The 17,815-nt window shown below is 37.8% G+C and overlaps 2 protein-coding genes across 2 annotated transcripts in view; one reads left to right on the top strand and one right to left on the bottom strand.

Moving 5' to 3' along the window:
* The window catches only part of cntn5 (contactin 5), a 67,148-nt gene extending 62,036 nt beyond the window's left edge, over positions 1-5,112 (bottom strand). The window contains exon 1 of the mRNA XM_077723070.1: positions 4,765-5,112. The gene's annotated coding sequence lies outside the window, so the exon portion shown is untranslated. The remainder of the gene's footprint in view (positions 1-4,764) is intronic.
* Positions 5,113-5,939: 827 nt separating this feature from the next.
* LOC144200961 (F-box only protein 40) overlaps positions 5,940-17,815 on the top strand; it is a 75,021-nt gene continuing 63,145 nt past the window's right edge. Inside the window, exons 1-2 of the mRNA XM_077723362.1 lie at positions 5,940-6,152; positions 9,290-9,365. Coding sequence (XP_077579488.1) covers positions 9,303-9,365 — 63 coding nt within the window. The 5' untranslated portion in view covers positions 5,940-6,152; positions 9,290-9,302. The remainder of the gene's footprint in view (positions 6,153-9,289; positions 9,366-17,815) is intronic.

Below are 17,815 nucleotides of genomic sequence, written 5' to 3'. Positions count from 1 at the left end.
CTCACCATAAAAAAAAATGTACCCACTTAATCTAGCAATCATAAATATATCCATACCATAGAAGCAACCATCCATTACTGCTACATTGTGAGCTTGAGTAATTAAAATGAATTTAAACATAACGTTGAGGCTGCTAATTCAAAAAAGCAACCTTCGGCTCATTGCCGCAGCAACAAAGGATTCGTGCAGCTGTTTTTGTAGTTGAATCGATACGTGAGTTCACACATTAAAGATGGTGCAAAGAGAAGCTGATGAAAGAGCGTCTTAATTAAATGTAATAAGTCTTCCTAACACATCGGCACACCCTCAGACTGTCGTCGCAGGTCAACGGATAAATTAAGAACTGACTAAAAGCATCAAGAGTAAGGTTGCACGTTGTGCCGACGGATGACTTTTCAGATGCAATGTAGCTAGTGTTAATTGCTTCTGCTTTGGAAAGACCAGAATATATTTTACGGGTAGAGGAATTTGCAAAAGGCAAAAAAAATGAGAGATAACGGAAGATTACAAGGAGGTCATGAGGCTAACTTGATTTAAATCAACTTTCAGATCAACTTTGCAGCTGTACTATTTGTATTTTATATAAATCGTATTGGCCCGAATATAAGACGATGTTTTTTTTGCATTGAAAAAGTTTTGGTTGGCTTACATTTGCAAGGCTGCAACGAGCCAGATACTTTTAAAGCAAATGCAGAACTATGATTATTAATTGAATTAAATTGAATGCCTTTATTGTCATTATACAAGTATAAGATTTAAAGCTTCACTATGATGTACACATAAATAATCACTAGATAAACTAAAGCTAGTTTGCACTAAAGCTGATCTGCACTAAAAACTAAAGGAAAATGTTGAAGGCCAGATTTTGTTCAAACATAAAACGTTTACTTTAGTGTTGAATGATGTTCCAGAAAAAAATTACATCAACCTACCATTTTGATTATTTTTGTTTCAGAAAGTGAGATACAAAAATAGCAATAATTGACGTTAGGTGTAGTAGTATCAGGTTGAATCGGAATCGAATTATGACCAGTGAATTGAACTGTTAGACATGAGGCAATACATATTTCTATGCTGTACATATTTAGACTGATCACAATAAGCAGTTTTGCGGTAATATTTGACCCTTTGGTAGTGAGTTTTATGGCGCGATGACATCCCAGGCGGCGGTTGAAAATGAATAAATGATTCAAAGTGATCTGTTCAATTGTTGAGCCAAGTGTGATTGTGGTACACAGCCTTGAGTAAGTGATGCGTCTACTGTAATTTGTTCTTTGGTGACTCACTGGAAACTCAGAAATGTTAACATAAACTGATGGAACACGCGGCCCGATTAGTTGGGATGTTTTCTTCGTTTTGGCCGTTAATTTGATTTTGTTCTGGATCCTTGCTTTTTCTGACAAGTCACTACGTCTTGTAAAAATATAACAATGGCCATCGGCGGTTGTTTTTCGGGATGTTTTGGAAATGGGGGGGTAGTTTTGGGGGCTGCTGCAAGGTATTTTGACAGTTGATTGAATGCTGATTATTTTGCAATCTGTCAAGTAATCAGCTCATACAGAAAATACTTTTTATGTAATTGACATAAAATTGAAAATTTCATTAAAACCAAAAGCTGTGTAGTGAGAAAAGTAAGACATGGAATACTTTGTAACTTTCAAAAACAAATCAAAAACTAATTGTGTTTGAGAGTATTTAATTTGTCTTAATTACTAAGATTTAGCCCCTCACTTTTTTAATTTAGATATAAAAAATAAACAACTTGAAAATATACCCCAAAAATATTTGTAGCAAATATATATTTTTAAGGAAAAATAAAATAGGAAAAATATGTATCATTAGCCTTTAGAGCCACCAAAAAATGCATTTTGAGCAATTTTATTATCTTTTTCCCTTGTTAAATCCTATAAATAGGATAACTATATATGAAATGTTATAGTAATTGTATTCCTAAGGACGATTAAAGGCTTACAGTGTAAAGATAGTTTATTTTGCTGATAATTATTCAATGGTTTTGGTTTCTTTATACCTCAATCTCTTTAAACTATTAATCAATACAATCAAATCAAAGAAGTTAACTCAATTAGCTGCCAGTGAATCGATTGATCATGGCTGCCCTCAAATTGAAAAAGGGAGGCTTTAAAACTTTGGAAAATATCAAGCCACTGATCCGTTTACTTCACCATTGATGGTGACATACATCCATTCCAATGGCATCGATCCCTCGCAGTCAATGAGTTCATTTGGTTGCCTTTCATTGAAATGTCTACCTTTCAAGCTTGACAGTCCAAATTCTTGATACCTGACTTCCTCCCACTTCTACTTTAATATATTTGTACGTTTCTGTGAGTCGACAGCCAGCATTTTATGTTGGATTGTCTGTTTGAATCGGAGTTGATGGTGAAAGTGACATGTGGGGGAGGATAGTGAAGGTCTAAGCAATCGTACCAATTACCATGTCAGATTATTCCTGGAGGGCATGTCTGCCACTCAGTCACTCACAAAAGGATCACGTAATAATAATAATAATTGGAACAGCAGCAACCAACAATGGAGTGTCAGTGCTAACATTTTTTGGAGAATAAGTCATTTCATATTTGAAGATTTTTTTACTAATAACCCATTTTACAAGTCAAATTTCAGTCATTAAAATGACATTTTTTAAGAAGAAGGATTGTATATATATTTTTCAGGCATGTTATCATTACTTTTCAAGTGCAGTGCAATTGTAGTCAACCTTTAAAGACAGTATTGATAATAGAAGGAATGGAGCTTATCCCAGATAACTTGGGACAAAAAGCGGACAACACCCTAGACTGGTCGCCAGTCAGTCATTGGGCACACTCACCATCACAGCACCACAGAGCAGAAATCGATCCCACGCTGACCACACCCAAATCAGCGAGTAAACTCTTACCCTATCAAGTAAATTGAATTAAGACCATTTTTACACAGTATTACTATTCAAACTCCATAAAACATACAATACTTAATTTGATTCATACAATTAAAATTGTAGATAGTAATTATTTACCTCATTTTCTGAGTATTTCCGTACTATAAAGCCGACCTTCAATGAATGAATTAAAATATGTTTAATATACAAGGCGCACTGGATTATAAGGCGCAATAGCATATATTAATGCCAATAATGGTGGTAGTAGTAATAGTTGTTGTTAAAGTAGCAGTAGTAGGAGTAGAAGTGTTGGCATTAGGAGTAACAGTAGTAAGAGTATAAGTGTTGGCATTAGGAGTGGCAGCAGTAGTAGTAGCGGTAGTAATAGCAGCAATAATAGGGGATTGGGTTATACTACATCAACTAGATGGAGTTTTGTGATACATGAAGTAGATGGAGCTGGGCTAGAAGGAATTTAAAACAATAAATAACTAATATTGATCTATATTTAAGCGCATCGGATTATTATTTTGAGAAATCCATTGTCAATTTTTTTATTTGCACCTTATAGTGCGGAAAATCCAGTGGCAGACTGTTCTAATATTAGCCACAAGGGTGACAATTAGAGTTTCTTCAAGGTAGTACTCGTCGTAAAAAGTTCTCGCCTTAGAGTGACAACTTCTCACAGAGCAGTCATCATCTAAGCCGACTACAAGCTTGGGGGACATGTTGGGTTGTTGGGTCGGGAGACTTTTATGTCCCTTTCTGCTCACATTTGTCAATGACAAGCAGACACCCATGGGTGCCATTGTCTGAGCGAGGCAGTTGTTGCCTCGACCCTTCTGTCCAATCTCTCGCTCAGTGGTTTTTCTTACATGGCAACGTTTTGTCATATTCAATTAGTCTGAAGACCCACGCAAAACATGTCACATATATAGTCATCCAATCTATCTGGACATTCCAAATGGACAAAAATAATAGCAAATACTGAGTCTGCTTCACCATCTTATAATGCCTGAGTCAATAAGACCTTTTACCTTGATTCTAATTGCAATCAATGTTTTGGGTCAAGCTCGCTTGACGTGAAGCCTTCTGGAGTGGTGAATTTTTTATTCAATTTTTTGGCTGGCACTTGTTAAACGTTTTTGAAAGGAGCTGCATTATACATGAAGAAAAGCCACACAGCAGTATAACAGCAGGATAATTTCCTGCCATTGCACACACAAGTACACTCACACACTTCTTTTTTAAAGCATTGATCGACTTTTTTTTTTTAAATAGCTACCACCTCTTGACTGTGAGATGGTTGGCATTGCGAACACTTGAAATGATAATAACAAAAATGTCAAGGCATAAAATGATACTTTTGCTTCACAATAGGGCATTTCATCCTATGGAGCCTATAAAATAACTACTAAATGCATCTAATAACAACATTAAAATGCTGTGCATTTCAGGAACACAAGTCATACTCTGCAAAGTCAAGGCCAAATACGCCAAATAATTGAATTTGGGGATATTCCAATGGCAGAAAACACATTTTAAACCAACCATGGTATTGCAATTAAGTAAATTCACCTTGAATAATTTCACTTCAAAGCTCCATTTCTCCATCGTGCGCAGTTCTTTCATGAGAAAGCTGAAATAGAATAATAGACTTTGCATCCATGCAACATGTCACATCTCCATCATTCTTTTCTTAACAAGTTTAATTAACTCTAATCAAAAGCAGTAGATCAAAAGCCACAATAATTGGAAGTATCAGTGTAATTATGCAACCAACAATGCATTAGTTCTCCCCATTTTTAAAAACAAAAACAACCGCCCCCGTTGCAGCATAGTAGCAAAATGTTGTTGTTTTTACGCACCAGGAAAGCAGCGGCACGTACGGTCCGCTTCGCCTCTCCAAGCCGGGATTGTCGCCTCCTCGAGCGGACTGCCGCCGTCGCTGCTACCGCTACCTTCGGAGCGTCCAGGAAACCTCCAGACAACTCCGAGAAGGCACTCAACGGGCTTGAACATCCATAATTGAAGAAGAAGGTCGCGATAATGGGAAGTAAACGATCTGTCGTCCACTTTGGGTCCTTTTTTAAAGTGGTTTGTTTCTAGGCGGAACGATCGTCAAGATCAACGGTGTAGCCCGCTGGAGTCCCTCTGCAGGACTGCATCCTGGCAGTCAGGAAAGAGCTGAAAAAAAAGGAGGGCGGAGGGTGGGAGTACGGTGGTCCTCCTCCCGGGAAGAGAAGATGAGGAGTGGCAGGCAGCCTGATTCCCGTCACATCACTTGCAATGAGATCACATTTTTTTGTAGGCGATATTATTCTTCCCGAAAAAAACATTGATCCAATTTAACCACTAAAGTAGTCCCAATATATTCTACCAAAACACCAATGTAAATGTAATAGATGGTTATTTCTAAATAGAATATACAAATGAGTTCTTTTTTTGAATATAATGCATAAGATGGCATTTGAAATCTTGATGATTGGAGAATATGAAATAAGATGATAAACATGACGTCATGTTTGATGTTTAGCCCATTAAAAGTTTGCACATTTGTATTTATATGTGCATAATTAATTGTCGTCATCTCGAAGGTATCATGGTGTTGAATATGAAATAAACTAACTGCATATAGTAAATTCTGTGTCATGTTGAAAATGACGCCTTTATTTTGAAATGTTATCCAGAAACATGCACGCTAAACATCAAAATATGCTTTGCATTCGGCTCTAAAAGTGCGCACTTGTTATTTTCCTCACGCACCTCGTGTCAGTTGCACATTTCTCGATTCGATCGTTTGCATATTCTGTAAACTAGCACGTTTTCATGTTGGAAATGTCATCTTTTACAGCCTTTTTTTACAAGCTCAAGTGTTTCATATATTTCCCTGCACTATTAGACTCAACGCACTAATACCAAAGTTCTACAATGTGTATCGTAATACATGTTTGATATCTTACACTTTATATGTTTCAACTTTATTTCTACGTTGTGTTTTTACGCATCTATGTACGGATCTTGTGACGCATGCAATGCGCGTCAAATTTGTGATTCCGCCAAACTGTTTGCCATACAAGCTTCCGGTAATGTACAATGTTTGACACGTGTTTTTAGTTCTGTAATAAACACGATTTGCATTGAAAAGAATCACTTAATATGTTGAAAAGTGCCATAAAAGTACACATATGTTACTTTTATACAATATCTTCAACCGGATCTGGCAGATCATCATCATAGTTACCTAGAAACTCAGGTATGTGTCTCAATCATGTCTACTAAAGTTTACTACACAAATCTATTGTTTGATGTAAAAATAAAATCTGCACGTGTAGTAGTTTTTTCAAAGGTCAAATGTGTCACATTATTCCATTAAAAATGAATCATTGCAGCGCCACACATGCACCGACCTTCAAATATACTCTGCAGGCATCACGCGAAAAACAATTTTATTTCTCAACAAGTCAGAACATGGCAAGCTCAATTTTTCAAGTAATTCAACCTCTATGGACTAGAATGGATTTGTAGAATGTGTATTTTTGTATTAATATTTTTGATCATCAGATATGTTACCTTTTTAGATGATATTACACTATAAATTGTTCATCTCAACTGTTCACTTTCTGAAGGAATAATTCAACAATACTTGAACAAGATCAACAGGAATAAACAATTGGGAATATCTATTCTTTATCAATGATTGACATCCATGAATGGAATTCAAAGCCAAATCTCCCAGTTTATATGAATTGGACGGCTCCATTTGTCAATGGAAATCAATTAGCTATGCAAACTCTAATTATTTCATGATGGAGAAATAAGAAGAATGTTTTTGTTAGTATTCATGCTATACTAGGTTCTGTACTTATTGTAGTGTGTCAAGTAGTTTAAGCACAAGATTATATACGTATACATGTCAGAAAACCCATTTTGGATTAGAATATGCTAATATAATCACAGATTATGCTGCTTTTTTGAACTATTTATAGTATTAAGACCATTTATTGTAGTCAGGGGTGTTAGAGTACTCGCTACTATACATACCACTGCTTGTGTACTTGTGTGTATAATCCACTAAGTAAATATTACAATTCCAACAAGAGCTTAAATGCATCAACCATGTTTTTTTCTCTCAAGAGACATAATTTCATTAAATACTTGTAAAACGTTTTAACCAGACCATAAAAATCCATACTACATGCATTTATATTACATTTTGTTTGTAGTATTGTTGTATTTATTCTTTGTAACCTCAGTATTTTGTTATTGGTGCTACAAGATTGGTGTCCAATGTCAGTTCTGGACATCATAGTTTTTCTCCGTACTGTTTTAGCTGTGAGAATCTTATCAAAAATGAATTTACCCGAATAATTATGTAAATATAACTTTCCCCGTGTTTTTGTTTATATACTCTTTTGTTTTTAGGTTATTGTAGTACGTCCTAAAGTTCCAATGCCACTCTGACCTCTCTTTACTGGTCATAAACACTTGAAATCCAGACTGGTCCATATAGATCTATTCCCCCTGTTTGGTATTGGTATCACTTAACAAGCTCTCATTGCCTGAGTGTTTGACTGACATTATGGAGCTAACGGTCTATCTTTGTCTGCCATCATTAATTAAACAGTGGCCATGACTGAATGCGCTTCCTATTGCACAAATAATCAATTTCAGTGCTTTGTTGTTATCAGTTGTTAGATGCCATCTTTTGGAGAAGTGATAATTGGAGGCCCTTTTTTTCAGTATTGGTTGTCAACGTTGATATCGTATCAGGGGAATGATTGTATGTACGTTGGAGAAACGGACTATAGTCTACATTGTTCCTTGTATCTTTGCCTTAGTAGTTAGTAAAGATGTGGCTTTGAAAGTCTTGAGAGGAAATAGTTTCATTGGTGTTAAGTGCCAGAGTTGCGCCATTAAGCACATAGTCATGCTTTTGAACGGGTATTCTCACTGGCACAAGTATAAGGGATGAGTAAAAATAGATGAAACATTTGAAACTGGATGAAAGAAGAATTGCAACTGTAAAATCTAGAGTGTTAGGCTTGCAATGTTTTGCAACTCTAGTAGCTGAATCAGGCTTTTATAAGGTCTTTATTCATTAAATTTGACTAGAAATGACAATGTTTTTAGTTTAAGTCAGTTAAAAGGTATGCAGAATCACTAGTCTGCATTAGGACGGGTTAAAAACAAAATGGTGTAGTGTTTATTTGCTCTGTTGTGCCAAGGAATATTAGCTCTAATCTCCAGGATCATTTTCTAAATGGAGTCAATTTGTCGGAATTGTTTGTATATACGCAATTCATCCTTTAGCTTGATCCTTAAAGGGCAGCAGGATAAGTAGGGGACATCAGACCTCATTGTCCTCTTATACCTTCTCTTTTGCGGGTGTTTCAAAACTGGATCTCAGGTATTGATTCTGTGGTGAGTCCTTGGTCTACCGTGTCAGGCTCAAATGGTTGGGTGATCCCGAATCTCAAGGGATCAGTCCAGGAGGAATTATTATTTCGATAATTTCTCCATCTGGTAATAGGTTGCTACTCTTGAGTTGTCTCATGGGTAATCTCTGAAAGACGAACCTCCCGTCTTACATGTCTACTACCAACAGTCTTGATTGCTTCTAACTGATCGATTGGGGGCTGATTTCATCTGAGCCTGCTAGCATGAGGTCGGGACATTGATGGTCATTTCATTGTTAGCGCAAAGGTGCACAGGTGCTCGGACGTTTGGTCGCCGGTCTTTTGGTCGCCGGTCAAATGTTGACAGGGAATACTGTTGAAGCCAGCTCTCAAAATTATATTCATGAGAGTTTAATATCTAAGTACTGTTTGATATCTAAGTACTGTTTAATATCTAAGTACTGTTTAATATCTAAGTACTGTTTAATATCTAAGTACTGTTTAATATCTAAGTACTGTTTAATATCTAAGTACTGTTTAATATCTAAGTACTGTTTAATATATAATGAATGAGCGTTTTCTTTGGCCTTGTTGAAGTTAACCGCAATGTTTCATAATGTCATATTAAAAGCTGAGAATGGTACACTCATTTTGAGCCCAGCATGGTGGTGTTGTGCAGTTCACTTCTACGTGATTGGCCTGTCATGCGGTATACATCAGGTTGTTTGCCGCAAGATGACAGCAGCCACATGTAATTAAACTGCAGTACATTTCATCAGCAGGTTTTAAAATAATAAATAAATAAACATCTTTCTCACAACTTTACTTTGGGAACTTTGGAATGTTCCAGAATGGTATGTCGTCCGTTACTAAAATTCTAAGATTACATGCTGTGTATTTGCTCTGTACATCATTAAAATGCATGTTATTTTTTTTTTAAAAAGTGTCCCTTCATCAGCTTTTCGCACTAACACTGTTGCAATTAAATATCTAGGCATCTGCGACTGATGGCACGTCAACAGAAAATGTTATGTGGAAGGCAAAGCTCAACACTTCTCACTCATCAAAAGGTGTGTAAAGCTTTTTCACAAGTTTTATTGTCAATTTACAAGGCATTTGGACAGGAATGATACAGCTAAATATATATATTTATTTGATTTTCTGGTCATATTTTGCCAAAAAAGTGTATTTAATTATGGCAATGTTACTACAGAGAGCTTAATACTTTAGGCAAATGATGCTCAATGTGTTAATATTTCTAATTGACTGTATACAAAGGAGTCAAATCTATAGTTTTGTGGATTAATTCAATGTAAAAAAATGTTGGGATTGGCTTGCGATTTTTAAGAACTGATTTTCATTCAAGTCAGTCCATTGAAAATAGAATTCTGCCATTGTTTGCTAGAACCTCATGGAATTGAATATTTGGAACAATGTACAAATACTGCCCGTTTTTGTATTGACAGTGTTGATTTTTTAAAGGGATTACTTACACCATTTTTAAACAGATTGTTTTTCCCCTGTTGTATGAATTATTCATGATAATCAGTACCCTTTTTTTAGAGTTGAGCACCTGTTCCCCAAAAGCTCTCGCTGTTTCCTGGATACACTCCAGTATGTTCAAGCAAATGTGTGTTTATGTGTGTGCGTATCAGATTTTTTTTTGTATTTGTAGAGTCTTTGTGTCTTTTGAGCGCTTCAGCGAAAAATTGAGGTTTACAATGGTGCAGATGGTACGTTGCATTAACAGTCTTAGCGAATGCGAGCAATTCGTATTTATTGCTCAACAGATGCTGACTATATAGGCTGAGGTAAATTATCATTTGTTTGATAGACGGATGCTTTTCATTATCAAGAGCGTCAACATCTGCCGGATTCAACTTAGGCAGTTGTAGAGAGTCACTTTGAGGCATTTCCCCTAATTGGACCATGCAAGAAATAACAAAAGAGTGAAATTGAGGTTGAAAACAATCCATTAAATAGAATCACCCAAAGGTCGGATGGTGCGGTCATTATATTTTTCAATTCAAATTATGGAGCTTTATTAAAAGCAATGGCCATTACATAATCGGGCCATTTTTTCAGTCAACCGTGAGCGCCTTTGTTTACTTCAGCAATTTTGGAAAACATACTTTAGATATACATCATAACATTCCCCTAACAAAGGCAGCCATCTGCCTCATTATTAACCAACATTTGCATAAACACAATGTCAACAAAACTATGCAAACAGTCAGCAAAATTGAAAAAATGAACAGTAAAGAGACCTCAAATTGGTGGCCATCCAATCGCAGGGCACAAGAAGACAAACAAACAATGACTCATAGTTAGCAGCAAGTAAGTGTTTTTCAACAGGTAGCCTTGCATGTATGTTTTATGGATTTGGGAGGAAACCAGAGTACCCGGAGAAAACCCATGCAGGCCTGGGGAGACCATGCAAACTACACACAGTCATCGATCAAACCCACAATCGCTTCTATTTAAAATAGCAATTGTATCATTGTCCAGATCTACTTTGAATGAGCCCTCCCTATCTTTTTGGCCGAACAAGTTTGTAATAAACTTTGCCTCAGCACTATATACAGTGTTGTCTGCCTAAGAAAAGCCAGAAAAAAGCAGGCGTGGCAAAACTCACTCCATTTATCAGCGCTTGTGCCAGCAGAAGGTTGGTGTCACCAATCATCGCCCTCCATGTAATCACAATCATTTGGTGCAGACAGTCAGTGCGCCGCTGTCACAAATAATACAGTCTGACTTCATTCAGCCGGAATGGCAAATCACCATCATAATTACCACGCCGTAATCGTATCCCGCAGCAATGAGTGTCACCGGAGAAGTGCCATTAGTTGGATCGGTTCGAGCCAACGGATGGTCAAACGCAAGACGTCACACAATTACATTACAATAGTGCTGAGAAACTGTTCGATGAGAATTTAATTTGTTGTTTTTTCCCCCAGAATATATATTTATGTTAAAATGAAGCCTTTTCAATTGGAAATATAGACTGCTGGAAAAACCAAATAAACAGTAAGAGTTCTAGTGAAGAAAGCAATGCTCAAATTTAGTTTTACAAGTAGTTCATGTAGTTATTACATTAGGAAAATGTCTTCTCATTTAAAATAGACAGAATTTCAGTGTGATTCCCTAGAGCTGGGGCTAGTTTGTTAACATATCATCCATAAGATGCTGTCTTTTGTAGCTTGGCGTGAGGTCAAGAGAAGCTCGTTCCATTTTGTAAGTAGAGGTACTGCTGTATTTGTGTAACCCACTTCAGGTTTGTTTTGATCTGTAAAATATTCTCCACAGTATACCCACTAATCCCTATTATTCCAAAGGTTAATGTATTTTTGTTTGGAGAAGGACAGTCTTTGTGCACGCTGCCATTCACCCTTTTTCTAGGACGATTCCTCATCTCCCGTGAGGTGTCCCATTTATCCTGCAGTAATTCATTACCTGTTCACCCGGTAGTGACAACAACTCAATTCCATCTGGCTCTACCGGCTCCCGGGGGCCTGCCAACTGGGGGAATAATAAGGACCGCCAACAGGAAACATATTTGCTCACCTATTACCCCGCTAACAATGCCATGATAGATTCCTGTTTGGATTATCTTCGTGTCACCGGGTCGCCAAGAGCCTTCTTTAATGGAAGATGTAGCTTTCTTTCAAGCTTGTGTTGATATTTAAGAATCAGTGGTATGAAGGGACATGAAACATAGGCAGTTGCCTCAAATGATAACCAGATGCAAACTTTTTGTCCAATTTCAATTCACCAACAGTGTTGATTTTCCGGCAAACTCTTGTAAATACAAATAATTTGGCCTCCTGTTGGAAATGTTGGGTTTGTTCATGTTGTCTACGGAGATAGTAGAAGGTGCAAAAGGTAGGAACGAACAGTGCTAGAACAAACAATTTGAGGTTGTCAAAAGGCTGTGCTCCTTCAAATGCCGTTGACAGGTTTTTTTTCTTTTTCTTAAAAACTTCATCTTCAAAATAATTCCAATTTTCATTAGGATTTGAATTGAGACAACCTATATTTTGTGACCGAATGTTTGGTCGCCGGTCTTTTAGTCCCTTTTGGTCGCTGGTCTTTTGGTCGCCGGTCAAATGTACTTGGATAATAAATAGTACTCAGATATTAAACTCTCTCTATTAGATATTTAACTCTCTCTCATGAATAAAATTTCTAGAGCTGGCCTTAACAGTAAACTCTTTGTCACCATTTTACCGGCGACCAAAAGACCAGGGGACCAAAAGACCAGGGGACCAAAAGACCAGGGGACCAAAAGACCAGGGGACCAAAAGACCGGGGACCAAAAGACCGGCCACCAAACGTCCGAGCACCCTATATTTCCAAGCCCTCTGTTCATAATGTCTTTTCACCTTTCCTGGTGTTTACTTTCCAAGGACATCTGGGAAAGCAAAAGTGCCACTACGTAAATAATGTTTCTTACCAAATGTTCAAAGACGACTTGCAAAGCAGCACAAACAAAGACACACTGTTATTGAAGTCTTTTCCAAAGGGGTCGCCGCATGAGCTACTACTGGCTGCACCCACCCAGGGTGTAGCGTCAGAGGCCAGCTGCCGCGGATCCGCTTGACAGCTGGCCAAATGTTGTCGTCCTTTCTCCGCAGGGGGCCAATAGTCGGCGGTTTGTATCCCGGGGCCAAGCTTTGAACGAACCCTTGATCACACATGTACGGCGCTGGAGATAAATACATGCAAGACATGACTTTCCCCGTGGTGTGCGTCACTTTGTATTAACATTTAACTTCTCAGCTTTCATCCTGATGGAGTTGCAGGAATTAATTCTGCGGATGGCTAATTGGAAAATGAGTCATTTTATGAATAACCTAACACGTGTAGGAGGCAAACGCTCATTTAAATTTGTGATCTGATTGCTTCAAGATCTATCACCTGTGATTACGCAGAGTTGTATTCAAGAGGTTATTTCGCTTTCCATCATCTTCTCTTCGTGGCTGCAAATATCAATTTTTTTTTTCTTTCCCGGGTGGGTTCCAGAGTTGATTTACATTGGATTTAATTCCGTCGGAATGCTGACATGCTGCTTGGCAAAAAAAAGGGGCCTCTCGAAAACACGCTTCTTAACACACTCATCATTGCGACGTCCTGAGAAAAAGTTAATGAATAAGTCATTGGGAGCCGACCGTGATTGATGTGTCGGAAATAAACAAGCGCATGGAATCAGTGGGCTTTCCGGAAAGGTACTTTAGCCACTCTGTATTCAGTTTGTGTGCTAAACATAACTTTCAAATAGCTTGAACCCCTCTTAAGACATAAGCCAACCTTATTTTCTTAAAATTTTCAAATGGAACCTTAGCTCATTAACTGCTATTAACAATTGGCAAGTTCCAGAAAATTAGAAATAACAACAACAAAACAAATAGAGAACATTAATGCAATAAGATAACCTTATCCTCAGCATTATGAAGTTGGAATACTTCGGTCAGGACATTTAAATCACCTGGGAGCAACTTAAAATAGTGAAAAAAGTACATAGTATGGCTCCTTTAAAAAAAAAACCCATCTCAAATATGCAAAAGTGTGCTTAGGCCCACCTTGGGTATTAATGTAGCAGCGGAAAGTAATAATCTCTTCTAAGAGAGGCAAATCCTTACAGAGTCAAGCTGTTCAAATGGCTCTAAGTTGCATTTTTGCCCTTAGAGAGACACTTTCGGATTAATAAATCTGGCCGTAAACTCATATTCAGACTTTTAATGCGTAAAAAAAAAGAAGTCTTTATGGGTGATGGCGGTTTATGAGAGCAGGCAGGCTGCCGCTTGGTCGGTAAAAGGTGTAATGGCAGCGCAGGTTGCCAGTCATGTGAGGCGACCTCAAGGTGAAAGTCTCCAGAGCGAACATTAATCACTTCCGAGGAAAGTGGCCCAAACGGTGTTTACATGCCCGAGGAGGGCTGGACTTCAATGGTTTGATTCTCCACACTAAGTGGTGAGCGGTAAGGGTCGTCCGTCATGTCATGTGATTGGCGAAAAAGTTTAAAGCAATTAGATATATATATTTTTTTTGTCTGACCTTTCACTGAAGCTCTGAAGCACATAGATACTGTTGGTCTTCTGTCAAGCTTTGTGACTCTGATGGTAAAGTCTATGGCAGGGAAACGTATACTGGAGTATGTTTTTTTTGTTTGTTTTGGAGAAATATCAAACAGTATCCTCCAGATCGAGGCAGAACTGATTGCTAAAATGCAATGAAGGGTTACAGTGGTATTTTCTCAAGCAGGACGCAATGCTACTGCCACAATTTCAAAATAAAATACCGGAAAAGGGATATATATATATTTACGTTTTTGGAGATTTCATGACTTGGATCTTTTTAGATGTTGAAACAGTGCATATAAAAGGGTTTTATAACCTGGAAATTTCGTATGTTGAAGTATTTGTAAGTAGAGGTACCACTATAATATTATTTAGTGAAGGGAAACTACAACCATTACTGCAAGTTGCAAGCTAATGCAGAAAAAAACACAACTTCTAGTATTTTAAAAGTAAGCAACTTGGCTTTGTACACCAGTCAAGACCCCCATGATCCAAAACATTTGTGATTTTCTTCGACTATTATCAAGCTTTACTTTAATCGCCCTATTTTCTTGGCTTCAATTTTCCATAGCACATCCCAGCATCTCGACCTGTTAGCCTTTGACGTGTTCTGAAGGAATTATTCAGCGTGACCCTCGGCGCTTTGACAAGGTCAGCGGTTTACCGCCTCGCCTTTCTTGCCGCGGCTGGTCTCGACACGTAATTGATCTGGTTAAGCAGCAAGAGAGGGAAGGTCGCATGTGGCAGCGGGCACATGCTCTCCATCAGCATGACACAGGTGGTGTCGCAGCCTTTTACGCCTACAGCTGGTCACAATGAGGGGTAATTAGTTTAGAAGTCAAGATGAACCTGTGATCAGTTTTGAACATGAACGTTGCAACTGAAATCTTTCTGGTTTCACATCTTTTTTGGAGTCGTCACCATTGTTCTTAACTCTTTGGCTTCCATTGATGATAGCACCCCTCGCAAACCTCATGAGAATAAGCCGTGTAGTAAATTAATGAATTACTGAATGTTGTTATGTTAGCCAGAGGCCGCATTGACTTTAAAAATTTGACAGACGGGCCTGGTCAGCACAAGATACGATACAAATAAAAAAGTGCATTTGTTAACAGTGCATATGAAACAGAAACAGAAAGAAAGGACCCAAGTATTAACATACTCATCACTCCTCATTAAAGTATAAAGTACAATGTAAAGTAAAAAGGAATGTATTAAGAAATATTAAAATGTCATTTAAAAAAAAGATAGAGGGGCTGTAAAACACGAAAAACAAATAAGAGTGGACAGATCTACTCACACTGGCTCTTCGCATGACGGTGCCATCTTGTGAAGAAAAATAAATCAATAAATATAAAAAAAACAAAACTATTTGGACAATGTCGGTGGGCCGGATTAAAAAGCATAACAGGCCATATGTGGCCCAAGGGCCGTAGTTTTCCCATGACTGTGTTAGCCCCAATGTTTCATGTTTTTGCTATTCATATATTGCTTCCCTATGCCTGTCAAAAATCAAGTCACACATATGCACGCAAGGAAAAACCCTGGAGAGCATTTGAATAAGAATGTGAGGTCCGCATTCAGATAAGAATGCCAATGTTCAATTTGCAGAAGCCGAGGCAGCCCACGCTAACGGCCCGGCTTCATTAATCAGCCCGGGATTGTTCTCGAAGGACGTTCAGCTGACTGAATCGGGCGGGGAGGCGCCGAAAAAAAGATGCGGTTAAAAATCAGAGTGAAGATCTGAATGAATTTCTCCATTTCTGAAGAATCAATCAGGGAAACACAGCTAATTTCGCCTGAATTTCAAATGAGACAATTTACTCTTGGGCTATTTGAGAGGTTTTGTTGACAAAATGTGTTTGTAAGGCATCTGAACGAAAACAAACTTGAAACATATACACTTTCACTCAAAATAATGAACATATTGCTTTTATAGGAGGATATAATGGTACTTTGTCCACTTCTATCTCTTTGAAAATCAACTCATTCGCTTTTCAAAATGCGCTTGTCTTGCTTTTCTATTTCAAGACTGTAGATCATTGGAGTATGTCATATCAAGTGGGTTCTTACAGAGAAAAAATCTCTTATCCTGCAGCATTTTACAGGCTTGAACCAACAGCTTTGATCCATTTTAGCTTCTGATAACTGGCATATGGCCACACTATCAGGTATAAGGTTACATAGTAGCCGTCACTCTATTTCCCTGAGTTGTATAAAAGAGGGTTAAGACCTATCACAGCTTGTATTCTCTTTCACAACCTCCCATAACAATCTGATCCTTAGTTGTGTTTTTCCCTCTTGCTGTATTGACCTTCTCTTTACTCTTGTCCTCTTTGACGGCAAGACCGTCTGATAGCTTTCTCTCTGAGCCTCAAGTGAGAGATTCGCAGCCCTCCTAAAGGCCTCAGAGGACGTTTTTGCTGATACGCACTCTTTACTTTTCTCTACCAATATTTGGACTCAGATGTTGTCAGGAAATGTAAGTAAAGAGTGACACTCTGCAGTCGATCCGGTCTCCTCTCGAGCGTGACAAATTCCCATCCTGCAATGGCAGGGTTCAATGGCAGAATTGCTGTCGTGGCTTCGGGAAACCGTGTGGACACGCTACGTTTAATCGCCACTTGACGGATGTCAGTCAATCAAGCTCACATACTTGTCATCTAGTGCAGCAGGTCAATTCTTTGGGTTGTCCACTTCCATCCAATTTCGTTTATTGCTCTATTTTTCAATGACGAGTGGAAAAAGTACTTGTGGTACACACTTGAAAACATCTAAAACTGAAAAAAATATGGTTGTAAAATTGCATTATAGTGTACAATAGAAGTATTATCCACAAACAAGCAAAACTAGCCCTGTTGGGTTTTGTTTTTTTGCAACGGATAGCAATTAAGTGATTTGTTTTTTCATAATTTTTTTGTAGTTTTGCCTAGGCATACTTTTGCAAGATGTGCAAATTCCCATTCACTATTGTTTATACACTTTTTACTTTTTATGGGGTATCCAGCATAAAGGTTGAGTACTCTGCACATCTGTATCTCAGTTGAAATTTTGACATCCATTTGACGTAACGTGGATCTCATTTTAATTCAAACCTGTGTCGGACTGAAAATCGGAAAAATATATAGCTGGATTAGTGGATTTTATTTGATTTTGTTCCATATTAATCCCATCTACAAATCAAGAAAATGTAGCATTTTTTGCTCATGTTTTGGTTCTGTAAGCAAGCTTTTGAGCCCATTCTTAGGCACTTTAAAAATGACAACTGACCCATTTTTCCATCAAGCATTTGACAGCTCTGATTGAACATTCTGATGGGCTAATTCTGAATGCAAGCTTTCTCGTGCGTATATTTATAACCTATTTATATCATTTCCACCTGAACTGTACAGGTTAAAGTTCACATTAATAGTGGGGAAAAACTTTTGTCATGATTTATCTTG

This window comes from Stigmatopora nigra, chromosome 8, assembly GCF_051989575.1.
Source record: "Stigmatopora nigra isolate UIUO_SnigA chromosome 8, RoL_Snig_1.1, whole genome shotgun sequence".
NCBI lineage: Eukaryota > Metazoa > Chordata > Actinopteri > Syngnathiformes > Syngnathidae > Stigmatopora > Stigmatopora nigra.
This window is presented reverse-complemented; position numbering and strand designations above follow the sequence as displayed.